This window comes from Lynx canadensis, chromosome C1, assembly GCF_007474595.2.
Source record: "Lynx canadensis isolate LIC74 chromosome C1, mLynCan4.pri.v2, whole genome shotgun sequence".
NCBI classification, from domain to species: domain Eukaryota; kingdom Metazoa; phylum Chordata; class Mammalia; order Carnivora; family Felidae; genus Lynx; species Lynx canadensis.
This window is the reverse complement of record NC_044310.1, coordinates 92,016,347-92,040,603: the sequence shown is the minus strand read 5'-3', so window position 1 is coordinate 92,040,603 and position 24,257 is coordinate 92,016,347. Positions and strand designations below refer to the sequence as shown.

General features: G+C 35.5%; 1 protein-coding gene across 1 annotated transcript in view; it reads left to right on the top strand.

Moving 5' to 3' along the window:
• LOC115519771 (calcium-binding mitochondrial carrier protein SCaMC-1-like) overlaps positions 1–24,257 on the top strand; it is a 43,743-nt gene that overhangs the window by 7,772 nt on the left and 11,714 nt on the right. Inside the window, 6 exon segments of the mRNA XM_030323659.1 lie at positions 4,512–4,638; positions 10,839–10,882; positions 10,884–10,927; positions 12,182–12,293; positions 19,805–19,963; positions 22,830–22,982. Of these exon segments, the coding sequence (XP_030179519.1) occupies positions 4,512–4,638; positions 10,839–10,882; positions 10,884–10,927; positions 12,182–12,293; positions 19,805–19,963; positions 22,830–22,982 (639 nt within the window).

The window sequence follows — 24,257 nt, the reverse complement described above, 5'->3', positions numbered from 1 at the left end:
CTGTATTTGTAGGTCTGATTCTGCTTTTTGTTTGTTTGTTTGGTTTCTTAGATTCCACTTATAAGTGGAAATCGAATGGTATTAATTCATTCCCTGTCTGACTTATTTCACTTAGCATAATACCCTCTAGGGTCATCCATGTTGTCACAGATGGCATGATCTCATCCTTTTTTATGACAGTAATGTTGATTGTCTATATCTACCACATCTTTACCCATTCATCTGTCAGTGCACACTTGGATTGTTTCTGTATCATGGCTATTGTAAATAATGCTGCAGTAGACATAGGGAGGTGTATATCTTTTCAAATGAGTGTTTTCATTTGAGGGGAGGCAAATACCCAGTAGTTCAGTTATTGGATCATATGGTATGTTCTATTTGTAATTTTTGAGGAAATTCCATACTGTTTTCCATAGCATCTGCACCAATTTACATTTCCATCAACAGTGCACAAAAGTTCCTTTTTCTCTACATCCATCCCAACACTTGTTATTTCTGTCTTTTTTGCTTCTATCCATTTTGGCAGGTGAATATTATATCTCTTGGATCTCTTGGATCTTTCTCCCAATTCTACTTTTTTTATCCTTTTCACCTCTCTCTTTCTGCATTGCATTCTAGGAGACCTTCTTGGCTTAGTCTTCAGCTGTTCAGCTATGTGCATTTTGTTGATAAAACATTGCTGAATAATTTATTACTATAATTTTTTACTTATAAGAACCGTTGGTTTTTGTTTTTCCTAATGGATATAATATTCCCTCAAATCTTGTACATATCTCCACTACTAATGGTTTTCTCAGGAGTAGTTCTTCCACTTACAGAGTATGGTGCTTTTTCCATGCTGGTGGTGATTCTTGGTTGTCCGATTTTGTTGATGGGCGTTTGGATTGTATCCAGTTTTTAGCTATTGGGAATTATACTGCCATGAATATATGTGCTTAAGTTTTTGTATAGCTGCTTTAATCTCTCTTGGTTAGATGCGTAGGAGTGGAATTGCTGGGTTATTTGCTAAGTATATGTTTAACTTTTTGAGAAACTGCCATGGTTTTGCAAAGTGGCTATACCATTTTATATTCCCACCATCAGTGATGATTCCAATTTCTCTACATCCTTGTCAGTACTTGACTTTTTTGACTATAGCCATTCTAGTGGATGAGTGGTGCTGTCTTACTGTGTTTTTAATTTGCATTTCATTAATGACTGATGTTTCTGAGCATCTTTTTATGTGGTTATAACCTTTCTTTCATATTCTTTGCTGAATTGTCTGTTTAAATCTTTTGTCCATTTTTTTGGTTGGGTGAATTTTTATTTGTAGTTACTTTTAATTTCTGGCAACTTAAACTGCTTTTCTAGTTATGGTAGTGATACAAAGTTTATTTTAAAAATAGTTGGTTTTTAAAAAGTATATCAATTAAGTGAAATATATTAAGGAAAAGATTATCACTTATTTTGTTGTGGCAAAATTTTTGAAGATGACATAAATGTCTAAAAAACCACTTCCTCAAGGGTAGGTATTACCAGGGTCAACACCAGCCCTTTTCTCATTCTCGATATCTCTCAGTGATTTTATCTACTCCCATAGCTTCTGCCCTGTTCCTCTACTGATGTTGTTGAAGTTCACATCTCCAAGACCTGTATGTGAGGATCTGCAAATACTGTCTACTGTCTGCTAGACGTTTTGAAGATACCTCACTAGCACTTCGAAGTCAACATGTTTTCCTGACTGCCCCCTCATCACAGTGTTCCTTCCAACTTCCTATTTTGGGGTTCTCACCATTTTATAGTCACTGAAGCTTAAACTCTAGAACTCAGTCTTGCGTTATCTCTTTGCTTCTTTGCCTATTCCTTAACGCAGAATGCCCCAAACTCTTTTTCTCGCAAACCTGATGACTGTTAGAGTAAGACCCTCCCTATACACATGGCAACCCAAATAACACCTTCAGAGTTCTAGATTCCTCTCTTTCCCTTACCTTCTATATTGTGTCAGTGATCAAGTTACCTCCCACTTGCTAAAGATCTTTTATATTTTGCTCCGCATTGCCATTCCTACCACCTTCCCCCTAGTTCGGAGATTCATTTCTCTTCTGGATTTTTGTAATAACCCTCTTATTGTTCTTTCTATTTTTAATATTTTCTCTCTCCTTCTCACCAAAGTTTATCACTGGAGTAACCTTTTTCTAACACCCATCATGTCACTTCTTTGCTCAAAATTCATCAGTAGGAAAAAAAAAGGAGTGGGAGATACAGGCTTCTAGTTATGGAATGAAGAAGTCTTGGGAATAAAAGTCACAATGTAGAGAATATAGTCAATTGTATTGTACTAGCATTGTATGGCAATAGATGGTAGTTAGTCTTTGGTGAGTACAGCATAACATATAAAGTTATCAAATCACTATGTTGTATACCTGCAACTGATGTAATGTTGTGTGTCAACTACACTCAAAATTTTTTTAAAAAACCCCCAAATTTGTCAGCAGAGAACCATTATTTATATCAGTATTTCCCAACTTCATGAGTTTGCTATAATCAAGAACTGACTGTACTCTAATTATTTTAAGAGTGGATTCATTTATATGTCAAGAAATTTACTTTAAAATAAAATTTTGTAATACTACCATAAACAGAAAGCTAGTTGATTAAAAGTAAGCATAAAATACAGGTCGCCTGGGTGGCTCAGTTGGTTAAGCATCCACTCTTAATTTTAGCCCAGGTCATGATCTCATGGTTTGTGGGATCAAGTCCTATGTGCTCCGTGCTAATAGCACAGATCCTGCTTGGGATTCTCTCTCTCCCCCTCTCTCTGTCTGCCCCTCCCCAGTTTGTGCTTTCTTTTTCTCTCAAAATAAATAAATAAACATTAAAAAAAATAAAAAATAAAATTAAGCCTAAAATAAAAACAAATTAGTGTTGTGAATTGCTGGCTAAATATTGTATTATTTGATAAAATTATCCTGTTACTTATCCTCCCTTTTTTTTAAGTTGGCAAGTATTCAGGAATATTAGCACAAAACTGAAATGTTGCCCATGATGTTACCAGAAGGACTGAAAGATAATTGAAATGAGAATAATTTTCTCACACTGTGATTTAGTGTTACTTAATACTACTTCAACATAAGCACCACATGTATTCCATTCATTTGGAAATACTAACTATAGAATTCATTTGAAATCCTTTTTGTGGCACGTAAGTTCTCTCACGATCTCCCTGTGCTTATGGTGTCTCCTACTTTTCTCCCTTGCATTTTATCCTTAGCACATTGGAACAATGTAGGGTTGTTATGAAGATTAAATGAGTTTATATGTATAAGGTGCTTAGAAGTAAGTGCTCCATAAATATTAGCTGTTGTTATCACTATCGTTATTAATGTGTTTTTTCTAATTAACATGTGTTCTGCCTGTTTGCAGACACTGTGACGTATTCTTGGGATGTTTTTTCACATTTGTCTGCTCAGCTAATGCCTGGTTTTTTTTTTTTTTTTCTGCAAGTCTCAGCTCATACAGTCTTCCTCTCCTGAATCCCGCCCCCCCCAACTCTACTATACCTTGAATACATTCCCAGTATAACACCTGAAATATTCTCTTTGGTTATGTGAGTGGTCTGTAACTTTCTTCAGGGAAGGCACTACATCTTCTTATCTTTTAACCCTAGCACCTAGACCAGTGTCCAGCTCACAGTATTTAAAAAAAAAAATTTTTTTTAATGTTTATTTATTTTTGAGACAGGGAGAGACAGCATGAACGGGGGAGGGTCAGAGAGAGAGGGAGACACAGAATCTGAAACAGGCTCCAGGCTCTGAGCTGTCAGCACAGAGCCCGACGTGGAGCTCGAACTCACACACCGCGAGATCATGACCTGAGCCAAAGTCGGATGCTTAACCGACTGAGCCACCCAGGCACCCCTCACAGTATTTTTTAATTCAATAAATATGGATTAAGAGCCTTAGTATGCCATACCTTATGCTAGGCATGGATGGTACAAAGATGAACAAGACATGGCCTATCTCTTTGAGGTAGGAGTCTGTTGGAAATACATATGATGTATATTTAAGAATTATGATTATTAATTTTTTATTTAAAAAACTGTAACAACCTAGTGAGATTCGAACATACACTCTTACTCCATAAGGCTCAGTCTCAAACCATTAAGCTGTGAGTCATACTAAAATTTTAAGTATTTTATCTCATCTGGTTAATAGAGTGTGAGGTCTCTGATGGCAGACTATGTATCTCAGTACCTTTCTTCCCTCAAGGTACTTGGCATTCATTGTTTACCTCTCATAAATACTTACCAACTTATAAGATTCAGAATTATTTGGAATGACATGGTGGCTGTTGACTCTAGTATTGCACAAGTTTAAAAATCACAAATGTACTTAGCCTTGTAGCTGTGACTGAAAAACTAGGACAATGGATGCTGATGAAAATGATAATTAGTATGAAATGTGTCAATGTTAGCATGCTACAGTGGCTTTATTTGTAATACATCTCTGAGATGAGTTTCTACTTTTTTGTAGCACATTTTTGAAGCTGGAAATACCAATGATGATTCAGGATTGGACTTTGAAGAATTTATGCAGTACCTTAAAGACCATGAGATAAAAATGAGGCTGGCATTTAATAGCCTGGACAAAAATAATGATGGTGTGTGTGTTTGTGTTTTATTCACAATTAGCTTAACATGAATAATAATTGTCAGTATTAAAGGGATTTTTTTTACTAGCTTTTACTTACTCCTGTCATCAAAGATTCAGTTATTTCTATTACTTGTCTAGCAGTAATTTTTTATTTCTAAAAATAATATATAAACTATATTTATTAGTGTTATAATTTTTGTGTGATTTTGAAAATATTTTGGTTGCAGGAAAGTTAGATAACACAGAAAAGATCCTAAAATAAAGTAACAGTTACTTGTAACTCTGCTGTGTAGATGTCAGGTTTAACACACACACACACACACACACACACACACACACACACAAATAAATATGTAGTTGTTTGTTTTTACCTGAGAGAGAGAGCACGCTCATGTGTGTGCAAGCAATGGGGAGGGACATAGGGAGAGGGAGAGAGAGAATCTCAAGCAGGCTCTACACACAGCACAGAGCCTGATGTGGGGTTCGATCCTGAGACTGTGGGATTGTGACCTGAGTTGAAATGAGGAGTCGGACACAGCTGACTGAGCCACCCAGGTGTCCCTTGATATATTTTTATATTTCCCTCTAGACTTTTTATTTCTGTTTCTGTCTTTGTTTCTCTTTCTTTCTTTAAATGAAATTGTAGTCACGCTGTATATATAGTTTGGTGTCCTATTTTTTTCTCTGAATGTTACAATGTAAGCGTTTTCATTTCATTTGGTATTCTTCACATAGTTTTTAATGACTGAAATATTCTATTCATGAGTAGATGAATCATTCCTATGTTGTTAGACATTTAGAATGTTTCCAATCTTTTATTCATAGTGCTGCAATCAATATCCATGCTGATTTACAGAGAAAAGGTATATTTTGTTACAAACCTTTAAATCAGAAAGACTATAGGTAAAAGTAGAGTACCATTTCTGCATCCATATGTGGCTAATCCACCACAGGTAATTAGAACCTAATTATATGCTATTTAAGAAACATATGTATTGATTTTTTAAGTTTTGTGAAATCTAGTTTTTGTTAATTGAAAAATTCTAACTGTACCAGAAAAGCTATTTAAAGGATTGTACTGAAAGATTCTTGGGTAAAATAAAATGTAACCTGAATGTCACAGGCTTAGTGACCTGTGATATCCATACTACAGCGCTCTATGCTTCCATTCACTTTCCAGAAAGAAGTTTAGGCCTTTCTGGGTTCTGCTACTGAAATAGTACCCAGAAGCTTTAAAGGTACCACTTACTAATTTATGTAAATTAGACGTGGTCATCGGTTGCTGCTGATCTTGGACCAGTAGTTCTGTTCTTGTGCTATTCTGGAATTTCACTCTCTTACTACTGCTTACCGCCATGATCATCATTTGTAAGCTGAAAATCCACCGTGTCAGATAATCAGCGAAATTAGAATGCCATTAGTAAAATATAATGCTATCACTATCTCTGGTAAAGCTGTAAATCACTGCTTGTAGCTCTTGGTAATAATAGAGAATACTTTTTCTGAGGAAAGATGGGTATCCGAAAGTAATATAGTGATTGGCAATATAGATCTTTTAATTTCTGCCTTGTCTAGTCAAACTGCCAGGAGTCAGCCCCCAAAGTCCTGAGAGCCACAGTCCCAGTTCTCACGGGCTTCACGTGTCTCGAACACCTGAGCTGCAACAGTTGGTGTGAGGCTCTGCTGTGGGCACCAGGGCTACTGCCCACCTGGCCTGCAGAGCTCAGGCCCCAGGAGCCCTGCAGGAGCACCAGGTCTGGCGGAGCTGCCTGCTCCCTGTGTCATCATTGTTGCCGCTTCAGTGACCACCTTGCAGAGCTCAGCCCGTTTACTTTGGCCAGCATGCTTTTTGTGTGTGAAAAAGGGAGCACATCCTCTGTTATGGGTTGAGGGGTGTGCAGCTTAAAAAAGATACGTTGAAGTCCTAGCCTCCTGTACCTCAGACTGTGACCTTATTTGGAAACAGTTCTTTACAGAAGTAATCAAGTTAAAATTATGTCATTAGGGTAATTCCCAATATCTAATATGACTGGTGTCACATCAAGGGGAATCGTGGACACAGAGGCACATGTGCACAGAGGAAGATGATGTGAAACGACCAGACTTCTGGCCTCCAGAATTGTGAAACAGTAAATTCCTATTGTTCTAAACTACCCAGATTGTGGCACTTTGTTACGGCAGCCCCAGGAAACTCCTCCCTTCTGTAATGCTTTATCAAGTGTCTGACAATACCAGAATGTTTTGGGCCTCAAAGTACAGCTTTCTCGATTCATGTGAATATGCAGTCACTTTCTTCCAGAGTGTACAAATGCTTCCAGATTGGCTGAGATAGGGTAGTTTCTGCTGTCAGGTGTGTATCATTGACCCTGGAGCTGACATTTCCTTCTGAATTCTATTACTGGATCTGGCTCACTGCATCATACCTTCCCACGCTTTTCCTTCCTGACATCATTGTTCCTGATGGGACTCTCCCAGCTCATCACACATTATATTTGTTAAACATTAATAGTATACCGGATTCAATGTTTACCACCTGCTTTCTGTCCCCCAGGAGGCTTTCCAGGCCTTATGCCAATCAGTGGAGGCAAGAGGATGCATGTGGGCTGCTGTACTATCAAACTCATTAGCAGGAAGTGCTCAAACCCCAGTGTAATCTCATCTATTTAACTTTGTTCACCAAGTAGTATCTGAGCTCCTGCTCAGTTGTTCAGCCAAAATGTCCATGGAATGCTATTGTAAAAATGTGAATGAAGTAATTATTGAACATAATTTTATCATTAAGATTATTTTTTAGATGGAGTTTTTTGGAGGCTGAGGAAATGGTGGGAAAGAAATTAACATTTATTGGACTTTATCTTCTATATCTTATTTTTGTCTTACACAAGTCTTTGTAGCAGCTGTTTTTCACAGATGAGAACACTGAGGCTAAGGAAGGTTAAATAATTTTGCCTTCCATTGGCTTTCCCAGTGAACCACATCTCCCAGCACTTATGCCTTGGTGTAGCCATATACCACACAGACCTGTGTTTGGCCATTTGACTTGCTTCAGCCATTAGCACATTAGCAAGGCTTAATAAGTATTTGTACATTGGAACTTGTCCTCTTGGAATACTCTTTCTTGAACATCCTGAGCCGCCAGAAAAGAGGTCTTAGCTACCCAGTTGGAGAGATCGCATGGAGAGAAATGCTCATTTAGTAATCAATTATTTTACATTTCCATCTGAGGTAATAGATATGAGTGAAGCCATCTTGGATTTCTAGCTGTAGTTGAACCTCCAGATGATTGAATTCACAGGAGTGGCCCAGGCAACACAAGCAGAAGAACCAATGAGTTGAATCAAGCTCAGATTGCATACTCATAGTCAAATATATCCTTTTTAAACCACTAAATTTTGGAATAGTTTGTTACTTAGCAATAAATCACTGGTACGGGAATGGAATATTTTGTATTTCTCCCTCGAATTGCAATGCTGGAATGGTTGTGTTCCTCCTCTCCATCCATCTAACTATTGTTATTCCATTGAATTTATTTCAAGTCCATTATATGCTTGCTGCATATAATTAAAGACAACTTTGAATCTCTTTTTCAGGTCATATGCCTTGATTATATTCTGGAACACATTACCTAATTTTTTCTACATCTTAGCTTGGATTTTTAGCTTCTTCAGGGTAAAAATTACTTAATGTATTTTAGTTAAATGAAGCAAACAGTTTTTGAGCACTATATGTGAGTTATTGCACTAGGAACTGTGTGAACAAAGGTCTTCAGAAGCACACCATTTGGGGTGAATTAAGAATAAACATACAGAAGACAGACTATGATCATTTCTCTAGAAGCGATGTAAGGAGAGCTTAATTGTGCCAAGGGACACTTCAGATTTGTGCTGGATCAATATATAAATAGAATGGAAAAGAAAGGGTTTCTTGAGCAAAGAGAGTAAGTAGTTTGAACAAAGGCAAAATTAGGAAATTGTCAGTCAAGGTCAGAACTGGTTAATATGGCTTTTCAAGTTTGACCCTAACTTACTACTTTTGGGGGGAAATTTCACTGACATAAAACATATACATCAATGTGCACACATTCTAAGTTAAAAGCTCTACAAATTTTCCCGAGGCAAACACACAACATGAAAACAGCATCCAGATTAAGAAGCAAAATATTAGTAGTATCTCAGAAGCAGCCCTTTTATATCCCTGCCAAATCACTATCACCCACTAAAGTAGCTATTATCCTGCTTTCTAGTACTGTATGTAAGTCCTCAAATCAATCTTTGTTAAACAAGTAAGTGTACCGTGCTCATACTGTATCTCTTGCTGAAATGCTTTTTTGTTTCTTTGGTGGTATCTTGTTTATCCTTTATTGTACTTCATTTGTGACTTTTGTTTTTCACTCCTTTATTTATGCCTCCATTACACTTTATTTATAACTATCCTATAACATACATTTGGCACAGTGTGATATAATTTTGAAATAAGTAGTTCATCCATACAAGCTGGCAAGCTTCTCAGGGGTTGTTGTTTTATTAATCTCTGGCTTCTCTCACATTTAGCATAGTGATTTTAATAGTACGCTTTCAAAATATATTTTTTAAACTATTGAATTAATGAGCATAGTGTTCAGAGATTGTAATGGGATATAAGGCAGAGGATTCAGTTTTCCCAGTTGAAGAAAAGTTTGATTTCTAGGCTGAGGAATAGATCAGTAAATTCCACCCTGTGAAGCTTGGAACACTAGGGGCCTTGGAATGATTGCAAAGAGTCTGAAATTCTATGCATGAATACTGGGCTTTATCTATAGGCTAAATAAATAATATATCTCATACATATGTGTACTATTTATAAATGTATACAGATGCAGCTATGGCTCATAAAATATGAACTAAAGATGTGACTGAATTCATATATTTTTGATGTTACATATTTTCAACTAGGTGACATTAAGTTGATTTTTTTAATACGGAAATGTCCTCATATTTAAAAAATTTTTTTTCAACGTTTATTTATTTTTGGGACAGAGAGAGACAGAGCATGAACGGTGGAGGGGCAGAGAGAGAGGGAGACACAGAATCGGAAACAGGCTCCAGGCTCTGAGCCATCAGCCCAGAGCCTGACGCGGGGCTCAAACTCACGGACCGTGAGATCGTGACCTGGCTGAAGTCGGACACTTAACCGACTGCGCCACCCAGGCGCCCCAGTCCTCATATTTTAAAAGACTGAGTATCCTCAACTCTTTGTTTTACACAGAGGAGGAATCAAAGATTCTTTGGACTTGGATAGTGCCATGATGAGTTATGTGTTTTAGAGTTTGAGGAGAAAATGGAATACTTAATTTTTCCTTTATAACATCCTGCAGCATGAGATTGAGATGCATAGTAGGCTTGTATTCAATATATCAGTTGATTTGAGTTATAACATAGGATATGGTTGTGTTAAAAAGAATTTGTGTTGGGGGTGTCTGGGTGGCTCAGTTGGGTAAATGTCTGACTCTTGGTTTCAGCTCAGGTCATGGTCTTGTGGTATGTGGGATCAAGCCACATGTTGGGCTTTGTGCTGACAGCATGGAGCCTGCTTAGGATTCTCTATCCCCCTCTCTCTCTCTGCCCCTCCCCTGCTCTCATTCTCTCTCTCAAAAGGAAATAAACTTTAAAAAATGCACCTTAAAAAAAGATTTTGTGTTGTATTATAATTTAGGTATGTTATTATTTTTTTAATTTACCTTATAAAATGTCGGGTGGCCTTATTTTCATGTGCCTGAATCAGATCTTCAGAGTTAGCTTTTAAATTTTTTCCAACTAGGTATCATAATGTAAATCTGTTGTAGATCTACAGTCTCTTACTGGAAATCCTTAAGGTCAGATGTGTTTAGAAATTTAGAATTTGGGTTTTAGACAAGCAATACAGTGCCTGTATGATATATTATGTGATACTACAAGTGAGATCTGGGGTACCACTGTGCAATTATATATGTGAGTATTTCTTCAATGAAACAAATGAATAATTATATAGAATCATAAATAATTGACTACCAAATGAATTTTGATCACAAATATACAAGAAGTCTTTTAGTTTTCAGAGCTTTTAAGCTTTGTGTTGTGAATATGGAATTATAGGCCTAAAAAACATGGACTTTTTAAAGACTATTATGTTCTAAGTATATTGCCTTATCTTTTCAGATACTTTAATTTGACATTTTTTCACTTTTTAAAGGAATAATAGAAACTTCAGAAATAATTGCTGCTTTGAAATCACGGGGGTATGAATATTTCTGAAGCTCAGGCAAAAAAAATTCTACAAAGGTCAGTCCTCATCCTTATTTTTAACAGTTTTTATTTAGTTCCATGTTAGAAACTAATTGCTATATATGTAGCGCCTTCCTTCCTCCCTGCCTCCCTCATTTCCTGCCTGCCTGCCTTTATAACATCAGCTTTTATTGACAGTGTTATAAGAAGAGTCCCTGAGAAATTTATTGAACTGTGAGAATGCTGTTGACTAAATCATGAAGTGTTTACACTTCACAAAGTCCCTAGGATAAAATCCTTCCTGCTTCTAGTTCAAAGAACAGATGTAATTCTCTTAAGCAATTGACTTAACACGTTTCTTTTTAATTTTTTTTGACATACAAAATACTGTACATAATTAATATACACAACTTGGTGAGTTTGGAGATAAGTGAACACCTAGGAAATCATTACCACATCTGTGTCATAAATCTATCCATCCCTTCCAAAAGTTTCCTCCTACCCTCTTATTTACTACTATTATTTTTTCTGATAAGAATACTTTTTGTAGTTAAAACTTCAACTTATTTATTTTTTTACTGAGGTGTAACTGACATGAAACACTAGTTTCAGGCATATAATGTAATGTTTTGATATTTGCATATATTGGGAAATGATCATCACTGTAAGTCCAGTTAGCATCTGTCACCATATATAGTTAAAATTTTTTTTCCTACAATGAGAACTTTTAAGATTTACTCTCTTAGCAAGTTTCAAAATTATGCAGTATAGGATTATTAATTCTAGTTATTATTCTGTACCTTACATTCCCATGACTTACCTATTTTATAACTAAAGTTTGTACCTTTTGGCCTCTTTCACCCATTTCACTCATTCCCTAAACCCCCACTTTGTACAACCCTAATCTGTTCTCTGTATCTGTGAGCTTTTTTATTATTATTATTATTTTTAATATTTCACTTATAGGTGAGATCATACGGTATTTGTCCTTGTCTGACTTGTTTAACTTAGCAAAATTCCCTCAAGGTCCATCGGTGTTGTCTCAAATAGGTAGATTTCCTTCTTTTTTATGGCTGAATGATATTCCATATTCCACACACACGTGTGTGTATGTGTACACACACATACCACATTTTCTTTATCCATTCATCCATTGGTAGACACTTAGGTTGTCTCCATGTAAGAACAACTAACATAAATCTGCTGTCTTAGCAAATTTTTAAATATCCAACAGAGTATTCTTACACTAGTACTTATTCTTAGAGGATTTATTATAAATGTTATAAGCACTATTTTTGTTGTCAATTTCAGCATCGATAGTGATGGAACAATGACAATAGACTGGGATGAATGGAAGTACTACTTTTTACTTCATCCTGAAAAAAATATTGATGAAATTGCTCATTTCTGGAAGCACTCTACCGTAAGATTACTTTGTATTTTACTATATTTTTATTTTGTCACAAATGCCATAGCTGTTATTATGATCACATAATCCCTATACTACTTCCAGCCTCAGTGGCTAAAATAGCAAAATTCTCTCCTAATAGTGTTCTACTAATTTAGCAAGGAGCGTTAGTATTATATGTACAAACACAGCTACCACAATTTCTTTGTTTGGTAAAACCTAGAACTTAAAGTAGATAACTTATCTGCTGCAAGGGCCTACTTTGCATTGAGAATAAGTTATTCCGATATAGTTAACTGTCTTAGGAAAGTGGAAAAATAATATACTTTAATTCTTTTCACAGAAATGATATATTCAGTTAGGTTTCTATCATAGGAAATGCAAAGTCAAACATTAAAATGCAAAATTTCAGAATCAGAAAGGATCAACTGTGTAATCTACCTATTTGTTTAATTTAAGCACTTGACTCAGTTGTGAGGAGGAAATGAGGTTTTATAATTGAAAACATTTTTTTTTCTTTTTTAGATCTCTGATGCAGGGGGTTAAGTTAATCATTTATTCATGGTATACTATTTGCAAATCCTCCTCTCCATAGACAATATAAGGGAGGGCCAAGAGCATAGGCTTTGGAGTCAGATGCCTAGGTTTGAACTTCATTTCTGCCATCCACTAGCTATATAACCCCTCTGTGCCTCGGGTTTTCTCAATTATATACTGGGTATAATAATGGTAAGAGTTTTGAGAATTAAATTAGTACATTAGTTAATAAATGTAGAAAAGGTCGGAGCAGGTAATACATGTCTTCAGTAAAGGTTACTTATTATGATAAGCACTTATTCTAATATGTTTCCTCTGTGTCTTGGATATGTATATAATCTTAGGAATCATGTAGTGTTTCATGTGTGTGCTTTTATTTTACATAGATAGTATTCTGCTAAAGGCCACAGCTGATTTTTTGCTTTGTTCACTCAATATTATGATTTTAAGATTTGTCCTTGTTTTTATGCATTCATCTAGTTTATTGCTTCTAACTACTGCATGGTATACATTTAACACATCTTCTTTATCCATTTTCCTAGTAATAGGAACTGATAAGAAATAGTTTTCTCCAACTTCAAGCAAAATGCCTTCCTCTATTGTAGCTTTGGGAATTTCACCTGAATTTCTGAGTCAGAAGTAATATGCATTTGCAAATTTTAGTAGGTTATCCAGTCTTAATTTTATAAAATATGTCCATGTTATTTCCCAGGATAACTTGCTGTGGTAGCTTACATTCCCACCAGCAATGCCTGAAAGTTCCTGTTTCTCTACATATTGCTTGGTATTGTCCAGTTTTCTAATACTTTCCACTCTGTTGGGTATAAAGTGGTATCTTCTTTTAATGTGCACTTCTTTGATTTTAGTCCATTTTAAACATCTCTTCATAGAAATACTAGAGATTCACGTGTTCTTTTCTATGAATTATCTATATCCTTATAAGATTTGTTGAGATATAATTGATATTTGACATCGTGTAAGTTAGGGTGTACCACATGATATTTGATACACTTATGTATTGTGAAATGACTGCCACAGTAGGGTTAGTTAGTTAGTTAGCACTTCTGTTACCTCACATAATTATCATTTCTTTTTTGCAGTGAGAACACTCATAGCAACTTGCAAGTATATAATACAGTATTAACTATAAGCACCATGCTGTAATTAGATCCCCACAGAATTTGTTCGCCTCATAACTGGTGGTTTTGTCCTTTGACCAACATCTTCTCATTTCCCTAATTCCCCAGCCCCTAACAACCACCATTCTACTATCTGTTTATATGAATTTGGCTTTTTTTAGATTCCGTATATGAGTGAGACCATACAGTATTTGCCTTTCTCTATCTGACTTATTTCATATTTAGCATAATGCCCTCAAAGTCCATCTATATTGTTGCAAATAGCAGGATTTTCTCCTTTCTAATGGCTGAGTAATAATCTATTGTGTATATGTATATATATATCATATCTTACACTTAGGTTGTTTACGTAACTTCACTATTGTGAATAATGCTGCAATGAACATGGAGGTACAGATATCTTTTTGAGATCCTGATTTCATTTTCTTTGGCTTTATACCAAGAAGTGGAATTTCTGGATTATATGATAGTTCTGTCTTTAATATTTTGAGGAGCCTCATACTGATTTCCATAGTGGCTGCACCAATTAAATTCCCACCGACATTGCAGAAAAGGTTCCCTTCTGTCTACATCCTCACCGACACTTGTCTCTTGTTTTGTAGGTAGTAGCCATTCTAACAAGTGTGAGGTAATATTGTGATTTTGATTTGTGTTTCCCTGATGTAGACCATCTTTTCATATACACATTGGCCATTTATAGGTCTTTTTTTTTTTTTTGAGAAATGTCTGTTTTGTTCTTTTGCTCATTTTTTTTTCATTAGATTGTTTGTTATTGAGTTGTGTGAGTCCCTTATATATTTTGGATATTAACCCTAAATAAGATATATGATTGTTTCTTTTACTGTGTAGAAACTTTGAAGTTTGATGTAGACCCACTAATTAATTTTTGCTTTTGTTACTTATACTCTTGGTGTCATATCCAAAAGGTCCTTGATGGTACCCATGTCAAGGAGATTTTTCCTTCTCTGCTTTAAGGAGTTTTATAGTTTGAGGACTTATTTTAAGTTTTTAATCCATTTTGAGTTCATTTTTCTGAGTGGTTTAAGGTAGAGGTCCAATTTCATTTTGCTGCATGTGATTATCTAGTTTTGCCAACACCATTCTTTGAAGAGGCTATCTTGGGGCGCCTGGGTGGCACAGTCGGTTGGGCGTCCGACTTCAGCCAGATCACGATCTCGCGGTCCGTGAGTTCAAGCCCCGCGTCAGGCTCCCGGCTGATGGCTCGGAGCCTGGAGCCTGTTTCCGATTCTGTGTCTCCCTCTCTCTCTGCCCCTCCCCCGTTCATGCTCTGTCTCTCTCTGTCTCAAAAATAAATAAACATTGAAGAGGCTATCTTGCCCATTGAATATTCTTGACTTCTTTGTCAAATATGAATTTATATGTAAGGATTTATTTCTGGGCTCTCAATTCTGTTTCATTGGTTTATGTGTCTCTTTTTCTGCCAGTAGCATACATTTTCATTATGAGCTTTGTAGTATTGCTTGAAATCAAAGAGTATGATGCCTCTAGCTTTGTTCTCTTTCAGGATTGCTTTGGCTATTTGGAGTTTGTGTTTCCATATGCATTCTAGGATTTTTTTTCCTATTCTGTGAAGAATGCAATTGGAATTTTGATAGGGATTGTGTTGAATCTATAGATGGCTTTGGGTATATGGACATTTAACAATATTAGTTCTTCCAAACCATGAACATGGTATATCTTTCCATATATTTGTGTCATATTCAGTTTGTTTTTTTAAATTTTTTAATGTTTATTTATTATTGACAGACAGAGCGTGAACACGGGAGGGGCAGAGAGAGAGGGAGACACAGAATTGGAAGCAGGCTTCAGGCTCTGAGCTGTCAGTACAGAGCCTGATGTGGGGCTCTAACTGACAAACCACAAGATCATGACCTGAGCCGAAGTCGGACCCTTAACCCACTGAGCCACCCGGGCGCCCCACATATTCATTTTATTTCATCAATGTCATCTAGTCCTCAATCTGTAGGTCTCTTACTTCCTTGGTTAAATTTGTTCCTAAGTATTTTATTGTTTTTGATGCTATTATGAATGAGTTTGTTTTCTATATTTCTTTTTCATATATTTTGTTGTTAATGTATAGAAATGCAGCTGATTTTTATATATTAATTTTGTATCTTGCAATTTTACTGATTTCATTGATTAACAGGTTTTTTTGTGGAGTCTTTGGGATTTTCTATATATAAGATCATGTCATTTGCAGCAGAGACAATTATACTTCTTTCTTTCTGATTTGGATGCCTTTTTTTCCTCTTTCTTGCTCAACTGCTATAGCTAGAACTTTTCAGTACTGTGTTGAATAGGGTTGGTGGGAAGAATGGTCAACATTGTCTCATTCCTGATCTTCAAGGAAAAGCTTTCAACCTTTAACCATCAAGTATTATGTTAGCTGTGGGCTTGTCATATATGGTCTTTAATATGTTGAGTTATATTCATTCTCTACCCAATTTTTTGATAGTTTTTTTTTTAATCATGAAAGGATGTTGAATTTTGTGAAATGCTTTTTCTGCATCTATTGATATGATCATATGATTTTTATCCCTAATTCTATTAATGTGATATCACATTTTTTGATTTGTATATGTTGAACCATCTTTGCATCCCAGAAATAAATCCCATTTATCATGATCCTTTTAATGTGCTATTGAATTTTATTTGCTAATATTTTGTTGAGATTTTTGAATTTATATTCATCAGGAATATTGGCCTATAGTGTTCTTTTTTTGTAGTGTCCTTGTCTGGCTTTGGTATCAGGGTAATGCTGGTATTGTAAAAATTAGTTTGGAAGGTTCTATACTCTTCAGGTTTTTAGTAGAGTTTGAAAATGGTAGTACTTTTTCTTTAAATGTTCGTAGAATTCACTAGGGATACCATCTGATCGTGGGCTTTTATTTGTTGGGAGATTTTTGATTACTGATTCAGTCTGCTTTCTCATTGGTCTGTTCACATTTTCTTTTTCTTCATGATTCAGTCGTGTGTGGTACATTGTATGTACCTAGAGATTTATCCGTTTCTGCTAGATTATGCAATTTATAGGTGTATAATTGTGCAGAGTAGTGTCTTACGACCCATTGTATTTCTGTGGTATCCTTTATATTATCTCCTCTTTTGCTTCTGGTTTTATTTGAGTTTTCTCTCTTTTTTTAGTTTAGCTAAAGGTTTCCCAATTTTGTTTATCTTTTCAAAAGAACCAGCTATTAGTTTTGGTGATTTTTTTTTTTTTTTTTTTTTTGCTTTGTTTTTGGTCTCTATTTCCTTCATTTCTGCTATGGTCTTTATTATTTCTTTCCTTCTTATAACTTTTGTCTTACTTTGTTTTTCTTTTTCTAGTTCCTTAAGGTATAAATTTACATTGAGGTTTTTCCTGTTTCTTGAGGTAGGCCTGTATCACTATGAACTTCCCTCTAAGAACTGCTTCCGTTGCATGCCATAAGTTTTGGTATGTTGTGTTTCCATTTTCATTTGTCTCAAGATACTGTTTTGATTTCCCCTTTGTTTTAATCTTTGACCCATTCAGAGGCCTTATTCTCTTCCTTATCACCTTTATTTTTTGTATTTAAATATCCTGCATTTAAACATTTAACATATTTAAGTAAGTATCATTTAAAAAAGTATAATCCTACTGATGTCCCCTCTAACTACCTTATCTTTTTTACAGTCTTCATGGCTATACTTTCCATTTACTTCTCAACTAACTGGCTTTGCTTTTACCACTTTATAAAAATTATTTTACCAAGACAGTCTCCCAAATGTTAGTTCAATGTATATTTTCTAGATCTTACCACCCTCTCTTTTTAAATGTTCTCTTCAGCTGGCTTCCTTGACACTGCATTCTCCTGGTTTTCTTCCCACTTCTCTGTTGTTACTTTTCCATATCTCTTGAGGATCTTCTTCCACAGTTTGTTTCTTATATGTTTTCTTCTATATTCTATTTTAAGCTTTCTTTACGTCTCATTCTGTACATTTTCTTTCCTAGGCGGTCCCACTTACTCTTCCATCTAGAGCATACCTTCCTTCTGCATGTACAAGCATTCATTGGACATCAATTGAGACACCTCAAACATAAACACAACATCATCTGTTCCCTAGACCTTCTTTTTCCATTTCGCTGAATGGTGTCATTAACTTCCTAGTTGCCCAAGCCAGAAATGTCAACATTATTCTGAGGTCTTGAGCTTTTCTTTATCCTCCTTCCATCCCTGTATACAGTCTTGCAGTTCTTAGAATATGCAGTATCTTTGAAGAAATTATTTCCTTTGCCTAGAACATTCCCTTGGTTAATGCCTACTTCTATAGGGAGATAGTAGAGTGTGATAGACAAGAAGTTAACCTTTGAGGTCAGAATACCTGGATTCATATTGCTTTGCTACTTCTAAGTCACTTTGTGTGGAAAATGTTCCCTGACAGTTCCACTCATCTCTCCCCCCTGCCAAAAAAAATTCTATACTCCATTCAGTGTCTCTATATTATGTTATTTTTTTAATGTTTATTTATTTATTTTGAGAGAGAGAGTGTGTATGAGCAGGGGAGTGGAGACACAGAATCTGAAGCAGGCTTCAGGCTCTGAGCTGTCAGCACAGAGTCCAACATGGGGCTTAAACCCACAAACTGTGAGATCATGACCTGAGCTGAAGTTGGACACTTAACTGACTGAGCTACCCAGGCACCACTGTATTATGTTCTTAAGACATTTTTTTTGCTACCCTTATTATTGTACTTATTCCTCTGTATTATAATTGCTTGTTTCCTTTCCTATTTTTCTCATTATACTATAAACTCCCAGAGGGAAGAAAGTAACTTTTGAACCATAATATTATGAATACACAGCCCAGCACATGGCATGTTAATTTATTAATTCAACACCTATTTACTGAGCACACTTATCTCCATAGACCAAGGTGCAAGGTTGACAACAGTGAGCAAGAAAGACTAGTTTGCAGCTCTTATCAGGATTAATTTCTAAAGGAGGAAGCAACCAATAGATAGAAATGAACGAATTAAAATTGTGCTAAGTGTTAGAGAAGAATTCGTGGAAAGAGCGAAGGAGGATTGTTCTAGGTAGAGGGGAGATCAAGTACAATGGTTTTGAGGTGGAATGGTGTTTGGAAAGGGGCATTCAATGAATGAATAAACTGGAGGTGGGAAAACTAAGAACCAGAGAAGTGACTTGTCCACCATGATTGACAAGTAATGGAACCTAGATCCCCTGAGTCCAGTGTGATGCTCTTTCCAGAGAGTCACACTGCCTCAACATTTAGCAAAAACGGATAAGCTTAGCAAAAGCATGTATGATTACTGAAAAGAAAGTGAAATGCAAAACTTGTCAGAGTTCAGATTTTTAAAAAGAAAATTGTCGTTTGAGGAAAGAATTGATGTCAGTAATAAAGAAATTAAAGCATATAAAATGCTGCTCTTGAATTCTGACTTAGATAAGTACACAGTGGAATTTGAGAGAATTTTAAATAAAGTAAAGAAACTTAATTAAGCATTTATTCCTTACCTATTGTGTGGCAGGCACTGTGGTGTGTGACTAGGACGTGGTCACTGCACTGATTATTTACATTTTTCATGGAAGAGATTAAATAGTTTGATAATTTAAAATTAATAACTAATGGTAATTGATTTTACAGATTTTAAACCTATATGTGAATGTATTATTAAAAATCATTTGGTCTAGTACAAGCGCTGAGAAAATTGTCAGTCTTCATTAACAGGCAGTGAGATATGAAAAAAAAATCTTTGGGTTTTTGGTCTTTGTAAAAAGTTATCTTTTTAATTTATCAAGTGGTTATACTTTTCCTTATTATGTAATTCATATTTATATCGTATCAGATAATTGACATAGGGGAGAGTATATCTATTCCAGATGAATTTACTGAGCAAGAGAAGCGTTCTGGAGATTGGTGGAGGCGTTTGGTGGCAGCAGGTATAGCCGGGGCAGTTGCAAGGACATGCACGGCACCTTTTGACCGCTTGAAAGTCATGATGCAGGTAGATTGCACACTTTACCCCTTAAGCATTAACATAACTTGAAAAACCCTCCTTAATTTTCAAAAGGAAATATTTTGACACATTTCATCCTATTTCCCATTAAAGTTTTACTTTTTCTGAAAATGTAAATTTTCTTATTTCAATATTAAAAGATTTCTTAATTTTCTTACAGATGCTTATGTGCTATTTGAATTAGTTTTTATTGGAAATAATAATAGAACGCTTTGTTAGAGGTTTTTTTTTTCCCCAGAAATATAACTAAATCTACCAAAGAAGTGATAAGACACCACTAGTCTTATTTATTGGTTATCTTTAGACTCTAGCACCTACATAATAACACGGTTGTATTCTACTAATGAAGTGTTAAGCATATTTCTAAGAACTGGAAAATAAGTTACTTAAAGTTTACTAGTGGCTGATACTTCACTAGAGGTAATGTCAAATTATTTTTATTTTACCCAGTAAGGATTGTCAATGATAGTTTTAAAATAGTGCATAGTTTAGTCTGTTAACTATCATAATTCAAATTTAATATTTGCAGAATACTTTCTTTGCAAGGATATAAAAATTTATAATTCACAGTCTAGTGAGTTTAAATTTGTAATTAAACTTACATACTGTATGTTGTTTTGTCTTTTGTTTTTTTGGTAACATTGGTGACATTTGGTAATGGATTATGAATAGTGTTTTTTGGTTGATGGATGATCTTACTTGTTACTCTTAGAAAATCTTATTTCTGACAGACTCAGATGTACACGTTGGGAGCTCTCAGAGGGGATAGCTCCCATCTCCTGACAATCTATTCCTGCTATTTTCCTTTGGCTTCCTTCCTTCTCTTGCCAAATGTTTACCATAGTCTATGGCCTCTTCCTTATTTTTCTTAGTATGCTATCTCTTCAGAGCCATCATTTGTGTTACAGGACACGTGGAACAATGAGATGCTGAATCTCGGGCACTTGGGTCCTGGGTTTCATGCCTTCTTTGTTCAGGGGCTTTCTGACAACATGTTGGGGGACATCATCTTCTACAGACAGAATGAAAAGTTTGCAGATCCTGCTACCTCTTATGGGTGCTAGGTGATGAGGCACAGTAGTAGCAGCCTAGGAATATCCTTCTCCCATTTTTTTACAATAACCAAGTTGAGAACACTCAGATCTGTATCCACAATGCAACCCTGAACATATTTGCACTTTCTTTCTCCAGCTCTTCTGCATCTATAGCAGGAATGCCTCTTACTAAGTAGCAGTATATATGAATAATTTATATACTGTTTTTTGTTCTTGTAATGAACAGGATAATGTGAGCATGTTTTCATGTTATTTCAGATATTCTTCAAATATTTCAAATATTTGTGTATTCTTCAAATACAGGTTTTAATGACTGTATTATTTCAAGTGGATATGTCCTATTATTTTTGTTTTTTTTTTTCTATTCTTGGACATGTAGGTGGTTTTAAAATTCTTTTAAAATTATAATTCATAATAGTTCATAATGATTAACATCATTATTTATGAATATTTTTATCATATTTAGGATTATTTATTTAGAAATAGTTCCTAGAAATTAAGTAATGATTTGAACATTTAAAAAGCTGTGTGGGTGCACGGGCTTAGTGTTAAATTCTTTTCCAGACTTCTTCCCATAGGAGGTGAGAATACCCATTTCACCCTGCTCTCCCATTATTATTCTCTTATATCATAGCCAGGAGGGTATTTTACTGTTTTAGTTTTCACTCTATTAAAAATAACATTTTTCTTATTATAAAATAAAACATTAGGAAAATGGGAAAATAAAGAAAAGTATAAAGGGGGACATTAAAATGACCTGTAATCCTTGTGTATTAGTTTGCCAGGGATGCTGTAACAAAATATCACATACTGACTGGCTTACACAACCAAATTTTATTGTCTCACAGTTTTGGAGGCTAGAAATCTGAGATCAAGGTGTTGGCACCTTCTGAGGGCACTGAGGAAAGGATCTATTCCAGGCCTTTCTCCTTGGCTTGGAGATGACTGTCTTTTCTCTGCGTCTCTTCACATTGTCTTCCCTCTCTACGTATTTCCTTGTCCAAATTTCCTCATTTTATAAGGATACTAATCATATTAGAGTTAAAAATTTTTTTTTCAACGTTTTTATTTATTTTTGGGACAGAGAGAGACAGAGCATGAACGGGGGAGGGGCAGAGAGAGGGAGACACAGAATCGGAAACAGGCTCCAGGCTCCGAGCCATCAGCTCAGAGCCTGACGCGGGGCTCTAACTCACGGACCGCAAGATCGTGACCTGGCTGAAGTCAGACGCTTAACCGACTGCGCCACCCAGGCGCCCCTAATCATATTAGATTTTAGAGCCCACTTTAAGACCTTACTTTAATTTGATTATCTGTATAAAGACTCTGTCTTCAAATAAGGTCACATTCTGAGGTAATGGGCATTAGGACTTCAACATATAAATTTTAGGGGGACGCAGTTCATCCCACAATACCTTGCTACCCAGAAGTATCCACTTTTGAAAGTTTGACATATTCTCATCCATTCCTTTTTCAGTGCATATTTCAGTGTACTTTTTAATAATCTTGTGATATATTAGCAGCAACACATTTTGTGTGTGTAAAAATTTTCTGGTAAGTCATTCCTGTTTTCTTTAAGTTGTTCTTTTCTTTGATATATGAGATTAAAGTATGTATTTGGTAAAACAAAAGAATTAATATATCAATTTTATATGTCTCCAAACAAAAATGAAAATGGTGTTGAATATCATAGATATTGATATTTATATTTATGTATCATTATTTTATTAGCAATAATAACATCATTGTCATATTACCAACAAAATCAATTAAAAAATAAATTTCCTGTTCATTTCTAGGTTCATAGTTTAAAGTCAAGGAGACCGAGATTGATTGGTGGGTTTGAGCAGATGGTAAAAGAAGGAGGAATTCATTCTCTTTGGCAGGGGAATGGTGTAAATGTTTTTAAAATTGCACCTGAGGCAACACTCAAGATTGGGGCCTATGAACAGGTAAAATGTTACTTCTTGTGGAATTTTATGATAAAGATCAGGTTTTAAATTTAATTAAAAAATTTAGACTTTCATGAGAGAGAAAACTGGCATGTGCACAAGCAGTAGATATCATTGTGTAAATGATACCTTGAAGATATTGTGGGTTTGGTTCTGGATCACTGCAATAAAGGGAGTCAAATATGTTTTTGGTTTCCCAGTGCATATGAAAGTTATGTGGTCTATTTAGTGTGCAATAGCATTGTATCTAAAACAAAAATAAAAAAAAAAACCCAACTATGTATTTACTCTAAGTAAAAGTACTTTATAAGCATCATCTGAACTTTTAGTGAGTTCTAATCTTTTTGCAAATGGAAGGTCTTGCTTTCATGGGTATGGTTACTAACTGATTAGGGTGGTGGTTGCTGAAGGTTGGGGTGGCTGTGGCAATTTCTTGAAATAAGACAGCAATGAAGTTTGCCCCATTGATGAACTCTTCTTTTCATGAACATTTTCTATGTAGCATGTGATGCTGTTTATTAGCATTTTACCCACAGTAGAACTTTTTTCGAAATTAGAGTCAATCCTGTCAAACTTGCCACTGCTTTATCAACTAACTTTATATAATAGTCTAAATCCTTTGTTGTCATTTTAACAGACTTCACAGCATCTTCACCAGGAGTAGATTTCATCGCAAGGAAACACTTTTTTTGTTCTTCTATCAGAAGAAACTTTATCTGTGAAAGTTTTCTAATGAAATTACAGCAGTTCAGTCCCATCTTCAGGCTCCACTTCTGATTCTAGTTTTCTTGCTGTTTCCATCACATCTGCAGTTACTTCCTGCACTGAAGTCTGGGGCCCCTTCTTCCAAACTCCTATTAATTGATTAATTGATATTTTGACCTCTTCCCATGAATCATGAAAATTCTTAATGACATCTAGAAAGGTGAATCCTTTCCCGAAGGTTTTCTGTTTACTTTCTGTAGATCTGTCAGAGGAATCTATGGCAGCTATAGTCCCCTGCTGTCAACACTGAGACAGTCATCTTTGGGTCTTTCAACAAGGACTCCCTTCTTCTCTTAAAAACATAGTCTACTGGTAGGTTCTCCAGGCATGATAAAATTCATTGTAATATTTCTACCTTCCTGAGTCTGCTGACCCCTTCCTCAACAATCTGTCAAGACTTTAACATCTCTATCTCATTTGCTGCCAGCTGTAGTTGTGTCCAAGCTTTAAAGAGCAGTCCCAGTAGCATATTCCAACCGGCTTTAGGAGTCCTGTGTCATGAGAGAGTGT